Source organism: Cervus elaphus, chromosome 28, assembly GCF_910594005.1.
Source record: "Cervus elaphus chromosome 28, mCerEla1.1, whole genome shotgun sequence".
NCBI lineage: Eukaryota > Metazoa > Chordata > Mammalia > Artiodactyla > Cervidae > Cervus > Cervus elaphus.
The window spans coordinates 34997460-35024080 of record NC_057842.1 but is presented as its reverse complement, the minus strand read 5'-3'; the positions used below and the strand labels follow the sequence as shown (position 1 = coordinate 35024080).

The 26621-nt window shown below is 39.6% G+C and overlaps 1 protein-coding gene across 1 annotated transcript in view; it reads left to right on the top strand.

The window, feature by feature from the left end:
• SLC35F1 (solute carrier family 35 member F1) overlaps positions 1-26621 on the top strand; it is a 411149-nt gene that overhangs the window by 306604 nt on the left and 77924 nt on the right. The window contains exon 3 of the mRNA XM_043890017.1: positions 19922-20049. Coding sequence (XP_043745952.1) covers positions 19922-20049 — 128 coding nt within the window. The remainder of the gene's footprint in view (positions 1-19921; positions 20050-26621) is intronic.

The following is a 26621-nucleotide window of genomic DNA, read 5'->3' as shown; positions in this document are numbered from 1 at the left end:
CCAATGGTTAGGACTCCACACTTGAGCTGCAGGGGGCACAGGTCCGATCCCTGGCTGGGCAATTAAGATCCTGCATGCCATGTGGCATAGCCAAAAGAATTTTCAAAAAAATTTGTTTTAAAGGCAAAAGCCATGAGGCTATACTCTGATACAAGAAAGGAAATATTTATCTGTAATCCATGGCAGTCACAAATTGTTTTAAGATAAGGGTCTGATAAGTAGATAGACTGTCACAAGTTATTTTAGGTTAAGAACTCAATAGGTATATTAGCTGTCACAAGTTATTTTAGGATAAGGGTCTGATAGGCATCTTGAGTTTCTGGCAGATGTTCTGGATGCCTTCATTAGGACAATAAGTGACCTAAAGGTCAGATTCCATCCAGGACAAGATGTGCAAAAGTCACACATCTGCAGTGGCCTCTCAGCTCCATTTAGAGAGCTCTCTTGGCAAAAGCAATTCCATTTTTATTTTCTTTCCATACAACGACAGTGGATGGAACATACAAATTATTGTTGCAGATGCCAACAGTCGGGGAAGCAAGGTGAAGAATGGTAAGCTGAAAGCTATCTATCAGAAGTCAAAGAATCACACCTCTGCCCTGACTAGAAAGGGGATGGTGGATGAGTTTTAGAAGAAGGGGCAGAATCCAAATATGGTCTGTGCTTTTCATAGAGCTAATTAGAAAGTTCAAAGTCATCAGTGAAAGCAAAGAGAATTGATAATCCGCTCTAGGTGAGAGGAGAGGAACTTGAAGGGTGCTGATAAGGCAGACTGTCCTTCAAGGTCTGTACCTTCAGTAGAAACTCAACGTGTGTTCATTGACTGAGGTCTTGAATATTGAATGCATCGTACATGCATGAATCTTCTGGGACATCAAAAGGAGTTTGAATCCACAGCATATACAGCTTACTACCTCTGAAGGTAAAGGTTGAAACATAACACAAGAGCCCTGCCCTTGAAGGATGATCCTGGATTGGTTCCCTCAGCTAATACAATGGCTTTCCACATTGTCTGTGCTCCCTTTTTGCACCTTGTCTGTGCTCTCTTTTCCCTGAGGAACCAGGTTCGATGTGATGGAAAAACCCCTAAGCAATTACAGAGAGATAAAAAATGGCAGACTTCCTCTGTGTGTGTGTGTGTGTGTGTGTGTGTGTGTGTGTGTGTGTGTGAAAGAGCAAGAGAGAAAGAGAAGAGGACAGAAATACAAACGGGGAGTGGATGGAGGGGAGCAGAAACAGAGAAGCAATAACATCCTTAATTCTTTTTATGAATTGTGACTTTTGCCCTTTAGTTTTTGTTCCTTCTCTGTCACTTTTCTTGAAATTATAAGTGAAAGATACAGCCTCAGTATTTGGTGAACAAAATGTGTCCAAAGATCTCTCCCCAGGGAGATTGCTTATACTATTTTCCCTAGTATTAGGAGGCAAGGAGAACCTTAGTGTTCCTCCAGGGTCTGGCCACTGGTGTCCTTGACTCAAGCAAGGTGCACTATACAGCAGGTGTCACTGAAAAGCCAGGAAAAAAGCTGTCAACCACAGTGTACGTTGGCATTCAGATGTGATGCGTTCCTTGGGGATTTCTATATTTGGCAAGGTATTGAGGTAGATAAAGCAGGAGAGATTTGAAAACTGCATAGTGAAACTTCCCTTGTTGTTTTATATGTCAAAAAAAGATATAATTTAAAATGCATGTGAGAAAAGGGTATTTTTGAAAGTTTTAAAAAAAGAAAGACCAAGAAGTACTTTCAACTAATATGTATTAAAGGTTATTTACCTGCATAGATAAGATGGTCTTGTTGCTAGGCAACAGAAGCACCAAGACAATGGTGGGCCGGAAAGGTAGAGGAACTCATGAGTATTTTAGTGTGAATTCTTGCCACAATAGGAACTAGGCTGACGAGCTTCTCCTATAATGGGAAGTGGCAGAAATGATCTGACAGACTGAGCGAGGTGAGGTGTCTTGATTTATTTGCCTAATATACCAAATTTTTGTGTGATACAGTTAATATTTTTAACTCAGAATGGCCTGTTTATCTGAGATTTTTTCAACTTTCTAGCTTGTGATGACTCTGTCAGTCAGAAGCTCCAAGATCTCAGAGTATATTAGACAAATATTACAGGCAGCAGCAAAGCTTGATTATCATAGCAGTGTGAATGTGGTGTATTTCAAATTAGAAACAAGGACTTTTGATTCTTCAGTCACCTATCAAAGAAATTTGGTTGTCACTTAAAAGTAACAGATGTTAAAGTGTATTTCATATCATAATTTTTTTTTCCATAGGTATATAAATGCTGTTCATTTCAAGAATTCAAAATTTTGGATGTTTGGCATGCACAGTTCTTATTCTAGATCCCATAGTCCTTAGAACTCTTATTTTATCATTCTTACTACTAAAAAGTTTTATGGGAGGTAAAGAAGGTAAGTATCTCCAGAAAAAAAAATGTTGAAGAAAAGAAACAGGGGGCTTTATAATTATTTTATGTTGGCAGAGTTAAAAGTCAGGAAATGGTTGAAATTAATTGGGTCAGAGGCTTCTATAGTAGTTTATTTACAAGAAAGTCCTTATAAGAATTGATGAAGATTATTCATTCACTGTCAATCATATACTTACAATGTAGGATTGTTTTCCTTATGGTCTTTATTTGAAGAGCTTGAAATACTAACACAGTATTACTTTATTACAGTCATGATTTCAGAGGTTCACAAGATTGCAAAATTTCAATTTTTTAAAAACTTTTTATTTTTTTCATTTATTTTTATTAGTTGGAGGCTAATTACTTTACAATATTATAGTGGTTTTTGCCATACATTGACATGAATCAGCCACGGATTTACATGTGTTCCCCATCCCAATCCCCCCTCCCGCCTTCCTCCCCATCCCATCCCTCTGGGTCTTCCCAGTGCACCAGGCCCAAGCACTTGTCTCATGCATCCAACCTGGGCTGGTGATCTGTTTCACCCTTGATAGTATATTTGTTTTAATGCTATTCTCTCAGAACATCCCACCCTCACCTTCTCCCACAGAGTCCAAATGTCTGTTCTGTACATCTGTGTCTCTTTTTCTGTTTTGCATTTAGGGTTACCGTTACCATCTTTTTAAATTCCATATATATGCGTTAGTATACTGTATTGGTGTTTATCTTTCTGGCTAATGGGCTCCAGTTTCATCCATCTCATTAGAACTGATTCAAATGAATTCTTTTTAAACGCTCAGTAATATTCCATGGTGTATATGTACCACAGCTTCCTTATCCATTCGTCTGCTGATGGGCATCTAGGTTGCTTCCATGTCCTGGCTATTATAAACAGTGCTGTGATGAACATTGGGGTGCACATGTCTCTTTCAGATCTGGTTTCCTCGGTGTGTATTCCCAGGAGTGGGATTGCAGGGTCATATGGCAGTTCTATTTCCAGTTTTTTAAGGAATCTCCACACTGTTCTCCATAGTGGCTGTACTAGTTTGCATTCCCACCAACGGTGTAAGAGGGTTCCCTTTTCTCCACACCCTCTCCAGCATTTATTGCTTGTAGACTTTTGGATAGCAGCCATCCTGACTGGCGTGTAATGTAATCTCATTGTGGTTTTGATTTGCATTTCTCTGATAATGAGTGATGTTGAGCATCTTTTCATGTGTTTGTTAGCCATCTGTATGTCTTCTTTGGAGAAATGTCTGTTTAGTTCTTTGGCCCATTTTTTGATTGGGTCATTTATTTTTCTGGAATTGAGCTGCAGGATTTGCTTGTATATTTTTGAGATTAATCCTTTGTCTGTTGCTTCGTTTGCTATTATTTTCTCCCATTCTGAAGGCTGTCTTTTCACCTTGCTTATAGATTCCTTTGTCATGCAAAAGCTTTTAAGTTTAATTAGGTCCCATTTGTTTATTTTTGCTTTTATTTCCAATATTCTGGGAGGTGGGTCATATAGGATCCTGCTGTGATTTATGTCATAGTTTTGGAAGTTTTGGCCACAACAATCAGAGCAGAAAAAGAAATAAAAGGAATCCAGATAGGAAAAGAAGAAGTGAAACTCTCACTGTTTGCAGATGACATGATCCTCTACATAGAAAACCCTAAAGACTTGACCAGAAAATTGCTAGAGCTAATCAGCGAATATAGTAAAGTTGCAGGATATAAAATTCACACATAGAAATCCCTTGCATTCCTATACACTAACAATGAGAAAACAGAAAGAGAAATTAAGGAAACAATACCATTCACCATTGCAACAAAAAGAATAAAATACTTAGGAGTATATCTACCTAAAGAAACAAAAGACCTATACATAGAAAACTATAAAACACTGATGAAAGAAATCAAAGAGGACACAAATAAATAGAGAAATATACCGTGTTCATGGATTGGAAGAATCAATATTGTCAAAATGAGTATACTACCCAAAGCAATCTATAGATTCAATGCACTCCCCATCAAGCTACCAACAGTATTCTTCACAGAACTAGAACAAATAATTTCACAATTTGTATGGAAATACAAAAAACCTCAAATAGCCAAAGCAATCTTGAGAAAGAAGAAGGGAACTGGAGGAATCAACCTGCCTGACTTCAGACTATACTACAAAGCCACAGTCATCAAGACAGTATGGTACTGGCACAAAGACAGAAATATAGATCAATGGAACAGAATAGAAAGCCCAGAGATAAATCCACGTACCTATGGACACCTTATCTTCGACAAAGGAGGCAAGAATATACAATGGCAAAAAGACAACGTCTTTAACAAGTGGTGCTGGGAAAACTGGTCATCCATTTGTAAAAGAATGAAACTAGAACATGTTCTAACACCATACACAAAAATAAACTCAAAATGGGTTAAAGATCTAAATGTAAGCCCAGAAACTATAAAACTCCTAGAGGAGAACATAGGCAAAACACTCTCCGACATAAATCACAGCAAAATTTCAAATTTTATAAAGAGTGAAGTGGTTTTATATGTGAACTTTAGTTTAATCCCAAAATAGCAGCTATCCAGGATTCCCATAGAACTTGAATGTAATAATGTGTAAGTCCCACTTTCATGCATATCTCATTCACATAGACTGCTCTTAAACTGAGTTAGATTCCAAAGTGATAAAAATTGAATGTTTATCTAACTGGCCTGAGGACCCAGTGATTTCAAAGACCCAATGTTGATGACTACAAAGAAAGGCCAAAACAATCATGAAAAGAGTTCTCTGTAGTAGCTTCTTCATTACATAACTTGATTAATGAGTCAAGAATTTATAAAAAATCATTACCTCAATTCCACTTCCTCATATATACCCAAAAGAATAAAAGCAGGGACTTGAGCATATACTTGTAACCAATGTTCACAGCAGCATTATTCACAATAACCAAAAGGTGGACCCACCCCAAGGGTCCACTGACAGATGAATGGATAAAGTGTGGAACATACACATAATGAAATATTACTCAGCCTTCAAAAGAAATGGTGTTCAGGTACTTTCTATTAATACAACAGGAACAAACCTTGAAAATGTTATGCTGAATGAAATAAGACACAAAAGAACAAATAATGTATGATTCTATTTATATGAGGAACCTAAGTAGTCAAATCCATAAAGACAGGAAATAGAACAGTGATTACCAGTGGCCAGCGGAAGAGAGAAATGGGAATCACTATTAAACAGGGGTAGAGTTTCAGAATGGGTTGATGAAAAAGCTCTGGAGGTGAGTGGTGGTGATGGGTACACAAGAGTGTGAATGTACTTAATGCCACTGAACTGTACACTTATAACAGTTAAAATGGTCAATTTTATGTATACTTTACCACACGGAGAAAAAAAAGAAATGATCACTGAAAAGAATCATCTCATCCTAACTCAGCATTTGAAATATTCCTTGCTGAACCTGTGCCGGTCTGCTTTTTCCACTCCTGACCTCAGGTGCAAAAGTATAGCAGTGACATCACAGTGGGCCTTAATTTAAACTCTGGTAGGATACTGCAAGGTCAGTGTAATAACTTCCTCTCTTGGAAATTTTTCTTTCTGTTGCTTTCCTGAAGCATTATTTATTTATCTGTTTACTTGCTAAGGTCAGCTTCATGCTTGGAGCAGCACGGAGATGACAAGAGAAAAGCCTAGTTTTTCCTGCCCTGGCTGGAGTTTGTAGGACAGATGGCAGGGTACAGACGGCAGGTCCACAGACTGGACAGATGGCCCAAGTTTTATTCTCAAGTAGAATGCTAGTCTTGGGATTTGGGTGCAGTTATATCAGTCAACTGGTGGGTCTAAGTTTCCATTACCAAGGAAGAAATGAGAGTGGCAGGGGTCTCTCAGAAAAATGGTTAAGTAAGGAGAATGGAGGAAGGGTGCTTACTGGCCTGGTGCACTCAGATGACCAGTGGGAAGAAACACTCTAATTGCCCTTTGACACTGTGCCTGTTCATGGTCAGGTTTCCTCCAGAGAGGTTAGCCGTGTTAGCATCTTCATGTCTCAGCCCAGTGAATACCCACAACCTTCAGGCAGCCTTCAGACAACCTCCCTAACCTTCACAAAAGATGTCTCTGTTTCAGTTGAAGTCAGATCTAAAAATAGACTGGATTTGGTGGGTGTGGAGGATGATGATGCCACATTTGGTCTTGAATATGATCCAAGATTTGAAAAGTGAAGAAAGCAAGGTTGATAGGACTACTTGAGTGAATAGGGGTTACTTGAGTGAATTATCTTCCAGATTTACACTAGGGATGCTAATTTTAGCCTAAGCTTCCTACTTCTGATCCAGACTGGTTGGAAATCTGAGTTTTCTTTTATTCACTTTTAAGCTCTTACTATTTCTCGGTATCCTAGGAAGTCCCAATGGAACACTGTTTTAAAAGCTATTGCATAGCCTGTGATTTCTGGAACACATTCATAGACACTATTCTTTATACTCACAGAGGTTTACATTCATTGGATGGACACATATCCAAGAACAGAAACAGTTTTCAAGCAAAACAATTAGTATGGGGTCATTAGGGTTTGTATTTGTTGTGGAGTTTTGTAAAAAATATTATATGGTAAAATAGACCTATTCCTCAGAAGTATGTATGTCTATGAATTTTAACTTGGATTATTAGGTTTTATCAATACATTGGCAGTGCATACAAACTGAGTCACTAGTGCCATAGTTGACACACAATAAATAAATGAATAAATTTGTGGAAAGTTAAAATCATCCTAAAATGTAATAGAAGATAATCAAGATAGAGGTTTTAGATCCTATGGAATAGCTCTAGAATATATATATTTCAGGATTGGTTTGTAATAGAAAGTTAATAAATATTTGTCAAGCAGACAATAATGTATGTAGCAGGGAAAAAAAAAGTATAAAATGGAGGCTTTGCTTTCCCTAAGTTTAATACTATCTTAGGACAGGAAAAATACACACTTGCAAAATTTAAAAATATGAGAAATGATATAAGTTCCCAAATCAATAGAACTATGTATAAGGCCTGTAAGAATTCAGAGGAAAAGTCAATGTGGGTGAAATTAGGGCTGTTTCTCTTAGAAGATAAGGTTTAGGACAAAGCTCCATTTATCCATTAATAGCCCCTCCATTCCCCTGGGGTCGATAGATTTAGAACAGACATCAGAGAGCCACCCTGTCAGTTGGTTCTTGTCACCAGCTGACCAGGTAGTTGTCCCAGGAGATTAAATGCCTCAGGGAAGAATAGGTCAGTTTATGTATTAGTTTAGATCAAGATTGCCAACATGTAATGGAATCAGTGACAAGCAGCACTGAAGTCTCTGGGAAGCATTTTAAAATGCAGATTCCTGGGCCCTACCCAGACCTGCTGAGTGAGCATTACTGAGGTAGAGCCCAGAAACTGGCAATTTTAAAAGCTCCTTAAGTGATTCTACTGTGCCCTCAAGGTTAGGAGCCAGACTAGAAAAGCTGGTGGGAGGGATGTAGTGGGTAGAGATGGTAAAAATCCGATTTCATCAAGAAGTAAACATTTATATAATATTAGAAACAGCTGAGGGTTTGAGAGCTACAAACCCAGTAGCTCAGCGGTAAAGAATGTGCCTGCAATGCAGGAGGCGGAGGTTTGATCTTTAGGTCAGGAAGATCCCCTGGAGGAGGGCATGGCAATCCATTCCAGTATTCATGCCTGGAGAATCCCATGGACTGAGGAACCTGGTGGGCTACAGTCCATAGGGTCACAAAGCGTCAGACATGACTAAAGCGACGACTTAGCACGCACGCAGAAACAACTGAATCACTGGCTATCCTGTTGTTTTTTGGGGTCCAAATATTTTAGCCTTGTCAAATGGCTTATTCCAGACCTATGTCTGTGGTTAAGGATGGTGACATGGTCTGGAGCCTCCCTGCACTATGACCTGAAATAACTGATTGATATCTGTGGCTCTGAATGTGTTTGCCGAACGACACGGGAGGCTTTGCTTGGTATGGACATTAGATTATTTTTTGCCATTGTTTCCTCTCCTGGTTCTTGTTAGTCACGATGCCATCTCTTAGAATTGTGTCTGATGTTACTGCACTCAGGGGCCTCCACTTTTACAGCATCTATCTGCCTGAACACAGCACCCCCGACCCTGAGAGGCGTGGCTTCTCCATCAGTAACTCGACAAAGCTTCAGTGGTTGGTACAGATGCTGCATTGCACCAGCAAAAGATTCCCTAGGAGGGTTTTGGGGGTCCAAACCAAGACAGACTTTGTCTGTGAAGGAAGCAACAAGGCCAGGGAACATCTTGGCCACGAGCACAAGGGCGTCACTGCCACAAACACAGAACACGGGGAAATGAACAAGCTTAGCACTGGAGAAGGAAATGGCAACCCATTCCAGTGTTCTTGCCTGGAGAATCCCAGGGACAGGGGAGCCTGGTGGGCTGCCGTCTATGGGGTCGCACAGAGTCGGCCACGACTGAAGCGACTTAGCAGCGGCAGCACCTAGCTATTAAGTGTTTTTCAGAACCTCAGCTGGGCGAGTCACCAAGTGTTCTTCCTGACCTCCCAAGCTGAAATGAGGACATGAAAGAAACAGAATTCCAACTTCTGCATTCTCTGACTGTCAAAGAAGATAATACCACTTGCAACTCAAAGACACTGTAAGGGGAATATGACTACACCAGTAACATGCTTTAAAGGACTGCAGGCACACAGACATCGTTGATAATCAGACATTCAGCCAGTGCTACTCTACCAGCTAAACTCTTCACAGTGGAACTTCTCTTTATAACTTTCTTGTTATGAAAATTTTCAAACGAATAGGAAAGTAGACAGTATAGTATAATGAACACCTATGAGCTAGTATATCAGATTCAACGAATTTCAACTCATAGTCAGGCTTATTTTATCCCTAACTCCTGCCACTTCCCACTTCCTGTATGATTTAAAATTAAATCTCAGATATTATATCAGTTCATCTCTAACTATTTCAGTATGTGTTTACAAAAGATAAAAGCTTACAAATAACATAAGCATGATATCATGATCATATTTAAAATTAACAGTAATTCCGAACATCCTGTCAGTGTTCACATTTCTAATGGTCTAATAGATATACAGTTTGTTTGCATCAGGATGCAAATAAGGTCTGCAAATTGCATGTGATTGATATTTTTCTTGAGTTCTTTTAACCTACAGACTTCATTTTAATTACAATTTATTTGTTTGAGAATCATGTGGCCCACACAATCACTGCTTCGCAGACTATGATGCATACAAATTGCCTGGGCAATTGATCAAATGCTGATTCTGAGTCTCAAGTTGGCCTGAGAGTCTGCATTTGTGACAAGTTCTCAGTTGCTGCTGTCCCTGCCGTCCTCCAGGCCAAATTGAGTAAACTCTCTGACAGTATATGCCACAGTGTCAGCTCAGTTCAGTTTGCTCAGTCGTGTCCGACTCTTTGCGACCCCATGGACTGCAGCACCCTAGACCTCCCTGTCCATCACCAACTCCCAGAGTTTACTCAACTCATGTCCATTGAGTTGGTGATGCCATCCAACCATCTCATCCTCTGTCGTCCCCTTCTCCTCCCACCTTCAATATGGACTTTTGCTAATTGAATGTTTCTAGAGCAATTCAACGCATATGTGTGTAACTTTTTGTTTTGTTTTGGGGTATAGCCGGTTGACAATGTTGTGATAGTTTCAGATGAACAGTGAAGGGATTCAGCTAACATACACACGTATCCAAACTCCCTTCCCATCCAGGCTGCCACATAACACTGAGCAGAGTTCCATGTGCTACACAGTAGGTCCTTTTTGGTTATCCATTTTAAATATAGCAGTGTCAACACATACTTTTGTGACCTCTATATTTGAGAAATTGGTAATAGTTAAGTCCTGAGACTTGATCAGGTTTGGTTTCTTTTTTTTTTTTTTTCCACAGGTAGTGTTTCGTTCCTCTATCTGAAAGTACATGAAACGTTCATTGCCTCTTTCTTTAAAATGCCAGTAGCTTAACCTTCAAGGCATATATCCATTAGTTCATTAAAGAGTACAAAAATAATGGTATTCTAATTCTCTTATTTCCTCTTCATTAGCTAGAGTAATACCATAAAGAACAATCTCCCTTCATCTATTAAATATTAGCTACCTAGTGTCATTTTTCATATAAGAATCCTTGAGCAGAAAACTTGATTCTTTTCCTTTACCAATCTTCAAAATAATGAGTTGGTTTACTGCTATCTTCCAATAGTGACCAGTTAGTTTTTTAAATTTGTTTGGTTGTGATTCTTGTTATTGCTGTTGCTTTTGGATTCTTTATGAACTCATAGATTTAAATATATCTGATGCATTTCAATCCATTTCCGTTATTTTTATATGAAAGACACTTCAAGTTGGCCTCTGAGTCCCTCTGACACAACTCAAGTAGTTTTTTATTGCTTCCTTGCTTTTATGTATAAGGAAATGTTCCAGGTTTGACTTGTATTACATTTCCTGACCCAGATCTGCAATTGATCATTTCTTCAAGATTATTATTTCTTTTGGTGGAAACTTTTAAGATGATAATCTGGGTGCTATGGTGCTCATTTCCATTAGGTTAGTAGAGTGGAAATTCTTTAATTCCATGAACATATTCTTCAATATTTCAGATGGAAATATATTTCAAAACATATGTATGTGTATTCTATGTATTTTTAAAGTATACATTGCATACCATTATTGCATTGCTTGGAAGACGCTGCCTGTTTCTACTGAACTTAATTTCAGAAAGATTATATAAATAAAAGACATTTCTGATTTTTTGCATTAAACATACCTTGTAAACAAAAAGCATCTTTATTAGAATAGTGAATACTTTGCAGTAAAAATCAGGACAGACCTTGGACAAATTGCTTAAACTCCTTCAAAACCCGATTTCATGATCTGAAATCATAAGGCTTCTTCATAAGGCTGTTAATAGCAAAACTGTCATTCACAAGTATTTACTGGAAGCCAGAAACATTACATACATTTTCTCATTTAATTGGTACAACACTTTAAACTAAGTAGTGTTCTTCCCGTTTTGTAAATGAGTAAACTTTCTCAAGGTTAAGTGACAGAGTCAGTACTTTAACACAGGTCTCTCTGATGCCACGCTTTTAACCTACAATAGAGCGTGGCAGTTAAATGAGAGAGTAAGTATATGGTGCCTCTGGCCTTGTCCTGACAAATGGTGTTCAATGAAAAATAAATGTCAGGTAGCAGAAGTGGCTTTGGTAGATCTGTACTTGACATTTGGGATGGGAGATGGGAGCACGGACAGAAAAGGGGAGGCCGCCAGCTTTCTGCTTAGCCAGGCTTCTGGCCCACTGATGCTCCTCTTGCTAATTTCCCATGTTGGGTCTAACCTGTGTCCATCATGACAGATGCTCTCATGTCAGAGCTCAAGGTCAGCTCTCGAGAGTTCAGCTTGGCACCTTCTGTCACGCTGTCTTTTGAATATGCTCAGCGAGTGGCAGGAGTCCGGAGGCAAGGCTGCTCTGGCCTCCCCACCTCACATCGTGTGTCATTAGCCACTGCACAGCTCTTTGTTTAAAACAAAATTCACAGAGCTGACAGATTCATCTGCTAATGTCGGGAGGCATCAGAGCCAATTACTGGAAACCTTCAGAAGGCAAATAGGGTCACTTTTCACAAAATGGGATGAAGAGAAGGAAAATAGTCTTGTCATTAAAAAGGACAAATGCATTTTCCTCTCTGCGGACTCGCTGCAGGAAAATAGATTTATATTTGTCCATCATTTCATTATGACTGCTTTAAATAATTTCAAATCAAAGCATCCCCTCCCTCCCCTCCCCCCACACACATACAGCCAACCTATCATTAACCATTTTGAGCTGATGAACAGTATTTCCCATTGTAAGTGATATCTTTATAATGATGGAAAATGTAGGTTAAAAGCGCAAAGTTGTAATACTCTTTCAAGGCCGCAACTAATCACATACATTGTTTAAAATCACCTGGAAAGACACTCGTTTTAATTTGAATTCAGACCTGAAGGGTTCTGGGTTCTGGTTTTGTTGAGATGTGCCAAATACTGTACTCAAGTTCTTGAGCAAATGAGGGACAATTTTAGCTGTGTTTGAGAAAAACCGAGTGCAAAGTTTTAGGGGCACGGCCTCAACACCATGCTTACCTCACACCAGTGTGAGAGTTTAGTCCAAACGAGAAAGTTTAGAGTCCACACAAGAACACCCTCACTCCTGAGGCCAATTGCAAGTTCACAGATGGAACTGTGGTCCCCCAAAGCACTGCCAGTTTCAGAAATTTACTAAGCCTCGCAGAACTCCCTGAAAGCTATTACATTCATGGTTATAGTTATGACAGGAAAAGGATACACTTTAGAATCAACCAAGGGACAGAGTCCTAAAGAAGTACCAAGTCCAGGGCTTCCATGGTCTTCTGCCAATGGAGACGAGCCATGTTCCTTTCCCAGCACCAGTGTGTGACAATATGGACAAAATATCACCAATCATGGAAACTCACTGGAACCTCTGTTTGGGTTTTAATTGGAGCTCTATTATGTAGGCATGATTGCCCATTTGGCAAAGTCTCTAGCCCACTAGATCTGAGTCTCTAGTCACTAGGCGTGACCCAAAGCCTTCTATGTCCCTACTATGGGACAATAGTGTTTGTATTTGATCATACAACAACTGAACATCTTTAATATTTTCAGGTTCCTCTTCCAGTGATCAATAGTGACAGTGTCTAGCCATGCAAGTGGTTGTATTCTTTACAGTGTGTTCTAAGAATATTAAATGGATGCTCTAAATGTATATCTAGTTTTTCAATTCTGAATGGACTTTGGGGGAGTTGTTTGGATCTCACACATTATTTTCCTTAAGAGGTAGAGAAACTTGTAATACCTAGCTTTTAGTCAACAGAGTTTAATAGTCAGTGTGCAGTTTTCATGTATGTGGTTTTAGATGTCCCGAACTTTCAGAAAAGCTCTCTGTTTATCCATTTGTTATAATTGCCTTCATGGTAAAATCTAAGTAGACTTACTATCAATATAAGTCACACTCATACTGCCTTTTATTATTATTAAGAAGAAAATATTAGTAATCATGTTTTTTTCTCCTATGATATATCAAGAACACAGGAATGTTTTCTGTTTCAAAGGATGTAGGGTATATGTATGCCACATATAATTGTGTGTCTTAGCTTCATAAAAGATGATAGCTTCAAAAAAACAGAAAAAAGGTTGCTAAGATTTAAGAGCTCTGTTTCATGTTTAAAAGGGTAATATACATACATAGAAAGATACATGTTGAAAAGTTGAGATTTTCATATCACCATGTGTACATGTTTTTGCATCAGAAAGGTTTGTGTTTGTAATTAGAGCTAGAATACTTTGTTTTACTCATCGATGCAAAAAGGTAACTTTGAAAAAAATAAAATAAACTTACTGTTAAGAAACCTATCCTGTATACAATCATTTTTACAAACGTGTGACTTTTAAAGTCACGGCCACCAGAACCTTATGTGATTATGATTCATTTTTAGTTGCTTTTAGATATTTTTCCAAACCTTTGTTAGGCATTTCTTAGAAAACAGCCAGATGATTGAGTCAATTTTAAGGGTGTTATTCAGATATCTTACCTTGGTAACAAGGTCTTACATTGAGTAATAATTTGTCTAAATCACTCTGCTAGGCATGGTTGAGGATATGTGAAAAAGAGAAATAAGTTCTGAGGGGGGAGCAGAGAACCTGGGGAAGCTTCACATGGGAGGGAGCGTTTAGCCTGGGACGTTCAGACTAAGTGGGAGCTTGGGTGAGAGGGATGTGGAAAGAGTTAAGTGGGAACTGAGGCCGTGTCTCTCCTCCTCTCGGCTTTCTTTGAGTCCTTTAGTGTGGCTTCCTCTTCTATGTTTTGCTTGTCATGGGCAGACAATGTGGTCACCTTGGAACACCTTGGAAACACCTCTTGAGAGACCCCCTTCCCTGGAAAGGTGGACTAGCATCGCAGAAAACAAAGTCAGGTCTAGTTCAAGGGAAAGGTATGTTCACAGGGCCTCCATTCCCAGATCAAGTAGTGAGATCCAGAGGGCCACAACGAGGATCTGGCCCAGAGAAGAGGCATCATTATCAAGGACATAGCCCTCAGCCTGCCTCTAGTCTGGACAAACAAGCATCATATGCTGGCTGCAGTGTGATCCATCACAATCACAAGAGTAAGAGACAGAGGATGTGTGGCCAAAGCCTTAATGAGACATGAAGAGAGTTCACTTTCCTGGGCTTCCTCCATGCAGTCTCCATCACTCGTGCTGAGCACTACTTGCTACCTCATCTTGTGCACATACCTGGCATTAGATATTAGCTTAAATATGATACTCATACTGCTTTTAATCTACAATTCCCTATTAAATTTTTGTGACAGTCCCCATTTTTACAATAGAGGAATTAAGGCTCAGAGCCATTAACCAACTTATACTACTAATGTACATCAGAGGCCAAACCAAGGTCTGTTTGCTATTAAGCTAAAACAGTAAAGGATGGCCTTCTATGCTCTTCTTAATCTCACTGTCTGACTGTAATAGTAAAAATGAATAAAACAATGCAAAACAAAATTAAATGTTCATTATTTGTCCTTTTTATAGTCCATCCCTACCCTCCGATTCACAATAGAAAGTGCAATTGGTTACAGTTCTTTCTGTGAACTATTTCCATTTCCTTATTATTAGCAGATTTATTTGGTTCACCTTTCTGACGAAGGAGAATGGTTTTGAATTCTACATCCTAATGCTAAATTTCAGCTTTTAAAGGTGAGTAATTGAAACTTCCATCATCAGTCATTCCTTTTTTCAAATTCGCTGATGTATATTTAACCTCGTCCCTTGGAGTTCTGCTAAAGGAAGATGGCATTATGGCCTCAAGCCGTGAGCCGAGGAGGGCTTCATTCAGGCAGGGGTCTCTCCCCCTGTGCGGGGCGTCACTCTCGCTGTGGACCCTCTGTGCAGCGAGTGCTGAGTTCTGTTCTTGCAGAAAAACACCATGCAGGATCACACCACCCATGAAAGCCCTTAATGAAAATGCAGCCCCGAGAAGAATGAAGCTTCTTGTTCCCTTTGCTGAATTCACCTCGGATGCTGTCTCGCAATCCTTTTATTCTCTGCTCAGACCACCACTGGGGGTGAGCAAGAGTCCTATGAATCAAGGCCCTTCTGTTTTCCAGTCGCTGCCGTGAACGTGGCAGTTGTTTGCACAGGGGTTTCCTCTTCCTTCATTCAGCATTTATTAACCACCGCCTCGCTCGCCCTACTCCATGTGCAACCGTTGTTATTATGCCCGAGGCTTCAACTAGCAGGACAGCATCTAACAGTAATTTTTACCGTTAGACTTTGTTAAGTCATAAATTTGATTTAAAGCCTTATTTTACATTTCACAAGGGAAAGTCTGTCGTGCATTTAGACAGGGAGGCATCAACGTTTTGGTACTGAACTGATGGTGACGGGACACATGCGCATCCCGAAGCAGCTTCAGGAGTGGACACAGGGCTGGGCCGCTGGGCACCGGCAACGCCAGGGAGCGCCATGCACGTTGGCTTCAAGGTGACCGGCACTCCTCTGGAGTTGGCTGCGGGTCACCCTGCAGGAGGGTTTGGACAAACAGGTCATGATAGTTCCTTTAATGAGAAATGAATGACTCCTGGGGACAGTGCCATAATGACAAACCAGTGAGGCAAAATTGTGCAGGGCCAATGAGTGTGAAACCTAATGCCAGATTGTCATGAGTTCAAATTCTGGCTCATCTGTGTGAACTTTCCGGCAAGTGACTTAACTCCTCCAGGTCCCAGATTTGTCATCTGTAAATAAAGTTAATAGAAATACCTAGCATACAGGGTTTTTATAAGGATTAAGTAAATTAATATTTGTAAAGCACATAGACACTGTCTGATACATAGTCTCATATAAGTATTTGTTATAAAAATGAAAAAAAAAACACATTGATCATTCTGTTGATGCTTAGTGAAGTAAGGTATGACTCACATGACCAAAACTGTTTAATAATTTCTCTGTCTATTCTCAAGTATTGCCATAATTATTGTTGCCAGAATGCTGCATCACTTAATTAGGAGGGCACCTTTATGTTTTACACATTTGTGAATACTTGCATACTCCACATTTCTTTAAAAAGAGAATGAAAACAAAATTAAACTCTAAGCCGATTATAGACATACATATGTACAAGGATGTTCTTTAGAGAAAAATTGGAAGCAACTTAGGTGTCTATCAGTGGGAGGCTGGATAAATTGTGGCATATTCATAAAACATATCTATTATTATTTCATATGATTTATATATGTCATATATATGATCATATATATTATATATGATTATGTATATATATTTGAAAGATATTACATTTATTCTCTACATAAAAGATAGGGGTATATTTCTAGAAAAATGTTGAGTTTAAAGAACCCTAGAAGGATGACATATACAGTACATATAGTAAACTTTCACTTAAATACACACATATGCAGGGCTTTCCTGGCAGCTCAGTGGTAAAGAATCTGCCTGCAAGTGCAGGAGACACAGGCTGGATCCCTGGTCCAGGAAGAGCCCACACGTGGCGGAGCAACTCAGACTGTGCACCACAGCTGTTGAGCCTCTTCTCTAAAGCCCGGGAGCTGCAACTGGAGAAACCACCACAATGAGAAGCCTGCGCACCACAAGTGAAGAAAAGCACCTGCTCGCTGCAGCGAGGGGAAAGTCCAAGCAGCAACGAAGACCCAGCACAGCCAAAAATAAATTCATAAAATTATTTGAGAAATACATGCACGTGTAGAAAATGTATAACAGAAACATGAAGGGTATGCAACAATATCAAGATGGAAATTTAAGAAAGGAGGGAAGGGAATGGAATCTGGCAGGAGCAGAAAGGGGACTTCAGTTTCATCATTTCAGCATTTCCTTTCTCAAAAAAAAAAAAATTCTGAAACAAACATGGCAACAGTTAACACAGATTAAATCAGGTTGAAGATTACCTTATCATATTATTTTCTGTGCTATTTATTTATATTTGAACATATTGATAATAATAACAGAACCCATTTAAATGCCAAATTATACTTCTAAAGTTTCCACCCATAGATTGTATTACTCTTCCTAGTTAATTTTTTTAAATTCTTTTTTTCTTCAAAATGTTAACATACTACCAGTTGTGCAAGTGTTTTTATGGATGGCCCCATTTCATGATGTTTAGAAAGCACTTTGGCACAAAGGCTCTTAAGAATATGTCTTCATTATTCTAGAAAGAATTTTAATGACCTATCATTCATCAGTGTTAATGACAGTCATGTAGATAAATCCCTAAGCAGTCCTTTTAAGGGTTGCATTTTTTGCTCAGCCAAAAATAAAAAGTGCTTTCTTGACTTCCTGGATAATTTTGCTAAGCAAGCATGTTGTACACTTTCAGGTGCTCAAATGAAACAATTGGGAGCATTTGTTTAGTGTTTTGCTTGCAAACTTCTTCAAGAGAACAGCAAGAAACGAATCATCCCTTTGAATCTTTACCACTTTGAATATGTATTGATTGGTGAAACAAGCAGCACCGTGACCTAGATTTTCAATGTCACATATTGAAATGTGTCTGGTGTGCTCTGAGTTTAGCAATTCTCTGTTCATCGTATAAATTAACTGGGACAATGACTTGTGACCTTAGAATTGCAGCTTTGTGGCTCAATATGCCATTGACCTTTTTATGTCCTATCTATGGAGTATTAATGTGTAAAATGGTCACCAAATTAATTTATGTCAGCTGTTGTCTACATTCTAACTAGAAAACAATTTTCATTTGTCTGGAGCATGAAAGTTTATAGAATACATATTTTAAAAATTAAAAATTTCAATTTCAATGTTATTTAACATTGCAGAGATTATGGAACATGAAATGTGTTCATAGACACTGTATTATTTATTGACTACTGACCATGCATGGTTGGGTCTTAGAGTGGTGACCGAGACAGTGCCACTGTCTTCAAATTATTAATAATCTAATGAGTAACAGAGTCAAGAAAACAGACTATTATAATACAGGAAGATAATACTGTATCTGTGGCATAAGAAAGACTGTTAAAGGAACCCATAGCAAGGAAACCCAACTGAGCCTTGGAAAATCAAAGTGAGAGATCCAGGAAGGCTTCCTGGTGGTAGAGTCTAGGCTGCTTCTTCATTTGAAGGCTGGCATAAGAATAGTCCATGTAGGGGAGTGCACACTTGGAAAAGCAAGAGAAAGCATGTTGTTGTTGTTGAGTAGCTAAGTCATGTCCAACTCTTTCGCTACCTCATGGACTGTAGCCCACCAGGCTCCTCTGTCGCAGGCCAGGTAAGAATACAGGAGCAGGTTGCCATTTCCTTCTGCAGGGCATGTTCCCAATCCAGGGATTGAACCTGAGTCTCCTGCATTGCCAGGCGGACTTTTTATCACTAAGCCACCAAAGAAGTCAAAGAGAAAGCATACTGTGGGCCAGATATTTAGATTGTTTCTTTGGCATCAAGAATCACCATTCACTCAGGGTTTTTGCGTATTCCACAAAACTCAAATATTCTTCTAAGAATACCTCACAAGTTGGCCCCAGAAAGCTATAATTATTAATAACATGTTGCCTTACTTTGAGAAAAGTTGTGTTTCAGGCCTGAAACATGTAAGAATAAGGATGATGAACTAAGCAGCTCAGAGACTGTTTTGATGCCGCCAGCTTAAGCAAGATGTGAAGGTTGCAGTTGCCGGCAGCATTGAAGCCAAGGCCCGTGGCACTCTTCTTCGTCCATGAGTGACCCCAGCTTCCTCTGTCTTCCCATCACCCACACACCACCTGAGTGTAAGGTTCAGAGCTGAGCAAGCCCTCCTCGTCGCATCCTGGAGCCTGACTGTAGGTCTGCAGCAGAGCGCAGGCTTTTCTCCACTTGACCGCCTCTTTCTGTTTTTGTCTAGCTTACCACAATCCAGACATTTCGTATGATTTGGGTTTCATGTATTGATGCAGCCTTTTTGAATACTTTCCCTTTTACTTGACCTAATTTTTTCTCAAATGTTCATGAGAAATTTTTTTTCAAATGTTCATGAGAAAATTAGTTCACATCATGAACTAAAAACTGTCTTGTTCTGGGATAGGAGCTAATTTGAAGGGCTGAAATCTACCATAAAGTCTAGTAAACTAAGTAAAAACGTCAGTCTTTGACACACTCATGTATTTGTTTAATTAAACGTTTGATAAGGTATGGTAAAAAAAATATATATATATATAATACTATAATGCTTTTTTTGTTGCTTAGTTGCTAAGTCACGTCCGACCCTTTGTGACCCCATGGACTGCAGCATGCCAGGCTTCCCTGTCCTTCACCGTCTCCCAGAGTTTGCTCAAACTCACGTCCATTGAGTTGGTGATACCATCCAACCATCCTCTAAATAGAGTTTCTTAGTGTGTTCAGAACTTAATCCATTTCTTTCTAACTTTGTAATGCAGGAGAAGAAAACCTCCTGGCAATTTTACGACGAAGATGGTGGAAATACATGATCCTGGGACTGATAGACTTGGAAGCAAACTATCTGGTGGTCAAGGCTTACCAGTACACGACTCTGACCAGTATCCAGGTACCAAGGCTCTTTTTTCTTCTTATCTTTCTTATCATCTTATAGATGTAGTTTGCTTTCAGTTTAGTCACTTGGGAATCTGAATACTAGTCTGTAGATTTTGCAATGAGAGGCAAATCAGATGTATAAAAATTAACTTAAACTTTATTTCTGTATTCTTTTAATTTTTCTTAATTCACATGTAATTGGACATCTCTTTCTTCTTTGATTTTAGTATACCACAAGAACCATTGTCACCCATTAAGGGAGAGGTGAGGTAGATGGGTGCTGGGAAAACAGCCACAGTGCTCCAAACCCAGCCTAGTTTCCACCCACCGCCAGAAGCCCCACGATGACAACACACCCCTCTGTCTCTCTCTCGTATGCTCCCAGCACTTCGTTTTAAAGCTCTGTCTTCATAGTCTGTCTTACCTAAGAATGCTGTTTGACTATTTCCACTTATTCCACCAAACTGTGAGCTCTTTCACAGCAAGAAGGATATCTTCTTCACCTTTGAATCTCTAGTACCTCATAGGAAACCCAGGACATAATAGACACTCAAAAATATTTAAAGAACTTAATTAAATTGCATTGATTTCCAGAAATTCCCAGCCATTCTCTACCCACATGTGGAGGCTCCTGGAATGTCTATACCGATATATATGGTGGGAGAAGAAAGAGGAACACTGGCTTCATGGTGGAACTGGGCCCATTAGTACAGAATCGAAACTTATAAATTGGCTTGGAGAGCGTGAAAAGGAAACTTCTCCCTTTGGAAATCCAGTTGACCTTTGTTTTCTTTTGTTAAGCATTGAAAAGTCACAACCAATTACTGGTTGCTTAAGTTCTGTGGGGATTTATACAAATTTTTTTTTTCAGTTTCCTTTTGTGAACAGTGACAAGGTTTTTAACAATGTTCCCCTTGTCCTCAAGTGTTTTGTTCAACCCGTGTTACGCACAACCACTGATCCATCCAACACCTCCCTCAAATTAACTGTCTCACACCCCATTGAATGCTGCAGTCTATAAAAAGTTAATTTTAACTCTGTAGAAAGGCAGAAAAACAATAATGCTACCGATTTTTTCTTCATTATAACTTCCTGAGCAAGGGATGGGGGAAGTAAAAAAGCAAGTTGAATCTAACAATTTTAGAACCTTTTTTCCTTCCTACAAAAAAAAACTATTAAATAATAATAAATGGTCAAAAGAAAAGGCATTTGCTCTTGGAACCATGTTGGTACCATTGTTTTGTATTTCAAAAGCTTAGGGGCAGGAAACCTGAGGAATATGATTGGAGAATAATTATTCCAGTTTGATTCATTCGGTCACTTCAAAAATAAGTACTGAATACTTCTCTGTTCAAGTCAGTGTATTAGGGAGGGAACACTTGTGAGCGAAAGAACAGAATAGATACTTTCTGTATTCTCATGGAGCTTCCAGGAAATGGGAAAGGCAGCTTTTGGTCAAATAACCAAGTGAATGGATATCTTGTCTCAGCAGTTAAGAATCCACCTGCCAAGCAGGAGACATGGGTTCAATCCCTGGGTTAGGAAGATCCCCTGGAGAAGGAAATGGCAACCCATTCCAGTATTCTTTCCTGGAAAATCCCATGGACAGAGGAACCTGGTGGGCTACAGTCCATAGGGTCACAAAAGAGTTTGACACGACTTAGCGACTAAACAGCAACAATATCATTATAGTCTGGGATAAAGGTTTTAAAAGAAAGCAACACAGTTCTACAAGGACATTTGTCAGAATGACCTGACCTAAACTGGAAAATTGGGGAGGTTTTTTCTAAGGGATTGCTGATGGAGTGAGATTTGTGAGAGAAGTAGAAGATTAGTTGGGAAAGAAAGAGATTCAAGCAAAGAAGACAGCATGCCCAAGGCTCTGTGGTGGGAAGCACCATGGTGAGGATGAGGTTGTGAGCAAGGGCTTGTGACTGGGCGAGGAGAGTGAAGAAAAGAGTGGTAAACAAAATGGGCTGGGGAGGGAGGCGGGGGCCAGCTTCCAAAGTCTTGACAGCCAGCACAAAGGTATAAGCTAAGTGCCGTGGGAAGCCACATTTGAGTTTTAAAGGCAGTCAGGCTGTGGTGCAGAGAACAGATTGAAGCAATGGGTACTCACAAGGGAATAAAGGAAGACAGAACTAGAAAGTTAAGTTGGGGTCATACAAGAGGAGGTCTTTAATGCCAGGATGAAGAGTCTGGCTTAATTTTGTAAGTAAGAGACCCATGAAGTTTTCTGAGGAAAGAGATGATAGAATGTGACCCCACCACCCTTTTTATAGGCACTTCTGCTTGTACAAGACAGTCCTCATTACTAGCGGGCAGAACACCAAATACATTTGTTTTCTGACTCTCTTAGGAACAGTGATGAAGAGCGTCTCCATGCTTCATCCTCCTGCCCTTTCAGTTCATCCACCAAATTTAGGATTAAATGTCACAAGCAATTGATACATGAAACATGAGAGGCAAATACATACTTCTGAAATGATTATAAACTCACAGGGAACTGCAAAACTACATAGGATTCTTTGAACTGTTCACACAGCTTTTCCTCAACAGTGACATTTTGTATGACTTTCGTATAATGTCAAAACCAGGATATTGACGTTGGTACAATATTGTTAACTAGACTACAAACCTGATTCAGCTTTCATCTCTTTTCCTTCACTCGTGTGTGTGTGTGTTAGTCACTCCGTCGTGTCCAACTCTTTGTGACTCCGTGGACTGTAGCCTAGCAGGCTCCTCTGTAGCTGTGCCCAGTTTGATCCACGTGTAGGTTTATGTAACCACTATCACAGTCAGGATGCAGAACTGTTCCATTACCACAAAGGGTCCCTCATGCAACCCCTGTGAAGTGACACCCATTCCACCAGCCTCATCCCTATCCCTAGAGACCACTACTCTATTCTCTACCTATATGATTTTGTGAACTGGAGAATATGCATAGAATGGAATTATATGGTATTTAACCTTTTTGTTGTTGTTGTTGAATTGCTAAGTCATGCCCAACTCTTTGACCCTAATGGACCATAGCACACCAGGCTCCCCTGTCCTTTACTATCTCCCGGAGTTTGCTCAGATTCATGTCCAATAAGTCAGTGATGCTATCTAACAACTTCATCCTCTGTTGCCCGCTTCTCCTCCTGCCCTCAATTTTTCCCAGCATCAGAGTCTTTTTCAGTGAGTCAGCTCTTTGTATCAGGTGGTCAAAGTATTGGAGCTTCAGCTTCAGCATCAGTCTTTCCTTTCAAATGAATGTTCAGGGTTGATTTCCTTTAGAATTGACTGGTTTGCTCTCCTTGCAGCCTGAGGGACTCTTAAGAGTTTTCTCCAGCACCACAATTAGAAAGCATCAGTTCTTCAGCACTCAGCCTTCTTTATGATCCAACTCTCACATCCCTACACGACTACTGGGAAAAACCATAGTTTTGACTATATAGACCTTTGTCGGCAAAGTGATCTCTTTACTTTTTAGTATACTGTCTAGGTTTGTCATAACTTTCCTTCAGAGGAGCAAGATTTTTTCATTCATGGGTTCAGTTACCATCTGCAATGATTTTGGAGCCCAAGAAAATAAAATCTATCACTGCTTCTACTTTTTCTCCTTTATTTGCCATGAAGTGATGAAACTGTATGCCGTGATTCTAGTTTTTGAACCTTTAGAGATTGGCATTTTTCACTAATCTTAATGCCCTGTTGTTGTTCAGTCACACATTGTGTCTGACTCTTTGTGACCCCATGAACTGCAGCATGCCAGGCTTTTCTTTCCCTCACCATCTCCCAGAGTTTTCCCAAGTTAGCGTCCACTGAATCAATGATGCCATCCAACCACCTCATCTTCTGTCGCACTCTCCTTCTTCTGCCTTCAGTCTTTCCCAGCATCAGGGTTGTTTTTTTTTCCCAGTGAGTCAGTTTTTCGCATCAGGTGGTCAAAGTACAGAAGCTTCAGCTTTAGCATCAGTCCTTCCAATGACTATCAGGGTTGGTTTCCTTTAGGATTGACTGGTTTGCTCTCCTTGCTGTCCAAGGGACTCTCAAGAGTCTTCTCCAGCACTACAGTTTGAAACCATCAATTCTTTGGCACTCTGCCTTCTTTATGGTCCAACAATCTATAATCTTAAGTCCATCAAAATTATTGCATATATACATAGTTTGAGTAGTATTCCATGGTGTAAAAATACCAGAGTTTGTTCAACCATCACCTGTTGAAGGAATTTTAAGTTGTTTCTAACTTTGGGATTTTACATTAAAGCTAGTAAGACATTCATATGCAGGTTTTATATTAACGTAAGATCTCATTTCTCTGGGATAAGTGCTCAAAAGTGCAATTTCTGGATCATGTGGGAAATGACTATTTGGTTTTAGAAACAGTTAAACAACTGTCCAGAGTGGCTGCACCCTTTCACACTCACACCAGCAGTGTATTGGAGGTCCAATTCTCCCTGCCCTCACTAGCATTTCATATTATCATTATTTTTTATTTTAGTCATTCCAAGAGATATGCAGTGATATGTCATTGTGGTTTTAATTTTCAGTTCCCTAATGGCTGCGGTTTATGGGGTCGCAAAGAGTTGGACACGACTGAGCAACTGAACTGAACTGAACTGAATGACTAATAATGTCAAACATTTTTTGGGGAAAAAAAATTTTAGCTTTGCCTTTATAGTAAGAAGATAAAGAAAGCTAACAATGGCAAGAGAACATTTATTCGGGAAAAAAGATGATGAAAGATGGACATTGAAGTGAAGAAATCGAGCTGTTTTCTTTATTAGAAAGTCAAACGAGAAATGGTAACACCATCATATTGGATTTATAAGGGTTTTAGTCTGAAGGCAGATTTGTGGATTTGTATCTCTTGACTTGAAGAGAATGAATAGATTGTGTCTGTGACTTTGAGACAGATTAGCAATGACATTTGGATAAATTCTAAAAGCTGTGCTATTTTTATAACTGTGCTATATGAACCATTTCAGTAGAAATACCAGCTTTACAACTTCTCACCCAGAGATGATTCATCTTTCTTCAGCCGTGTAGTACTAAAATGCAAACAGATGAAACTAGTGTATCTGTGAAATAAGAAAAAAGAAGGTCTCTTCAAACATGATAGTTTGGTAATTAAAATTAACTCACATGGGAAACAATCTCCATTTCTCTTGCTAACCGTGCTGAGGAGGCTGCATCTCTGACACAACCGTTCCTTCACACAGTGCATGTGTCCAAGCTCTTCCCATTTTTAAGCAGTTTTCCAAGAGCAAAGAACAAGAAGGAAACCCTTCTAGTCCTGATTATTTTCCTTCTGCCCCAGTCCTCTCCTTGGGTGTGTGAGCAGAGGTTAATACAGAACGAAACCAGCTTCTCCAGTGTGCAGTGTGATACACCTGTCACTGTGCACTGACCCTGGGACTCCTTGTGCAAGGCACACACATGCAACCTACCTGTTGCATCCACAGCATACAGCACCATGCTCATGCAACAGTTTTTTACTAAAGCAATGGCTTTTTGTAACTCTCAGTTCTTTCTAGGTCCACTCTTCGTGAATTTTCACAAGGACTGGAATTAAGTTGTATATGATAGAGAGGCTGGGTAGTTTGTACCATCTTATGTCTCTCTGGAGTCTAAAGTTTAAGCCAAATGAATAGATTTGGCATACAGATTCCTTTATTGATTAAAAAAGTGCCAACACTGTGGCTAGATGCTGGGGACACAGACACTGATCAGACCTGGGCTGTGCCATGGGGTGATAGACAGCTATGTTAGCAATTAGAATACAATGTGGCAGTATGGTAGGAAAAATAAGCCTTCAGCTCAGTGCAGACACAGGAGAGAGGTACTTGTCACCCCTGAGATTTATATAACGGTGGTCCTATAGTCAAGAAGTTGTGACACATGAAAGTCACAAAGTAGACTTTTTATTTGTAGCCAACCTGGATTTCCACCTCCGTGGATGAGCAGACAGAAAGCATGCCTGTGCGCATTAGAAACATGTCCCGTGGGCTTGAGTTTACGATTATGAGCTCAGCTTTTAAGACTGTATTTCCTTCTTTATCCTCACTGTTTCTACCTGTCCCTGATGCAGGAGTATGGCAGTTTAATGACTATTCAAGAGCTATTTTAAAGTGCATTTAAAGGCAAAGCATTCAAAAGCAGCATTCTTACCCCCAAAGGGAACATGATACTCTGACTCTCAGATTTCTTAGACCCAGACTTCCTATTCTCATGATTGTGAAAATAACTTATATATGTAGCAGTCTAAATCTTAACAGTTGATTGGTTGTGGCACAGTTTTTTATCTGCCTTTTGTCCTAATGTCGAGGAGAGCCCCTTGTACATTATTGAAGGACATGCTAAAACTACCTTCAGTCTGTCTTTAGTTCCACATGATGCCCATCCCTAAACCTGTCTTTAAATGTGTTCTTTCAAACTACCTTCTAACGAAGGGAACTTTCATACTCTACCTCCACTGACCCTAGTCGAGTGGGCTGGTCCCCCGATGCCATCAGGTAATTCCATTGGCAAGTAAGGAGAGCATCTCTCTCCCTTCCTCCCACTTAATGCCACAACAGCCAGGCTCACAGTAAAACATGC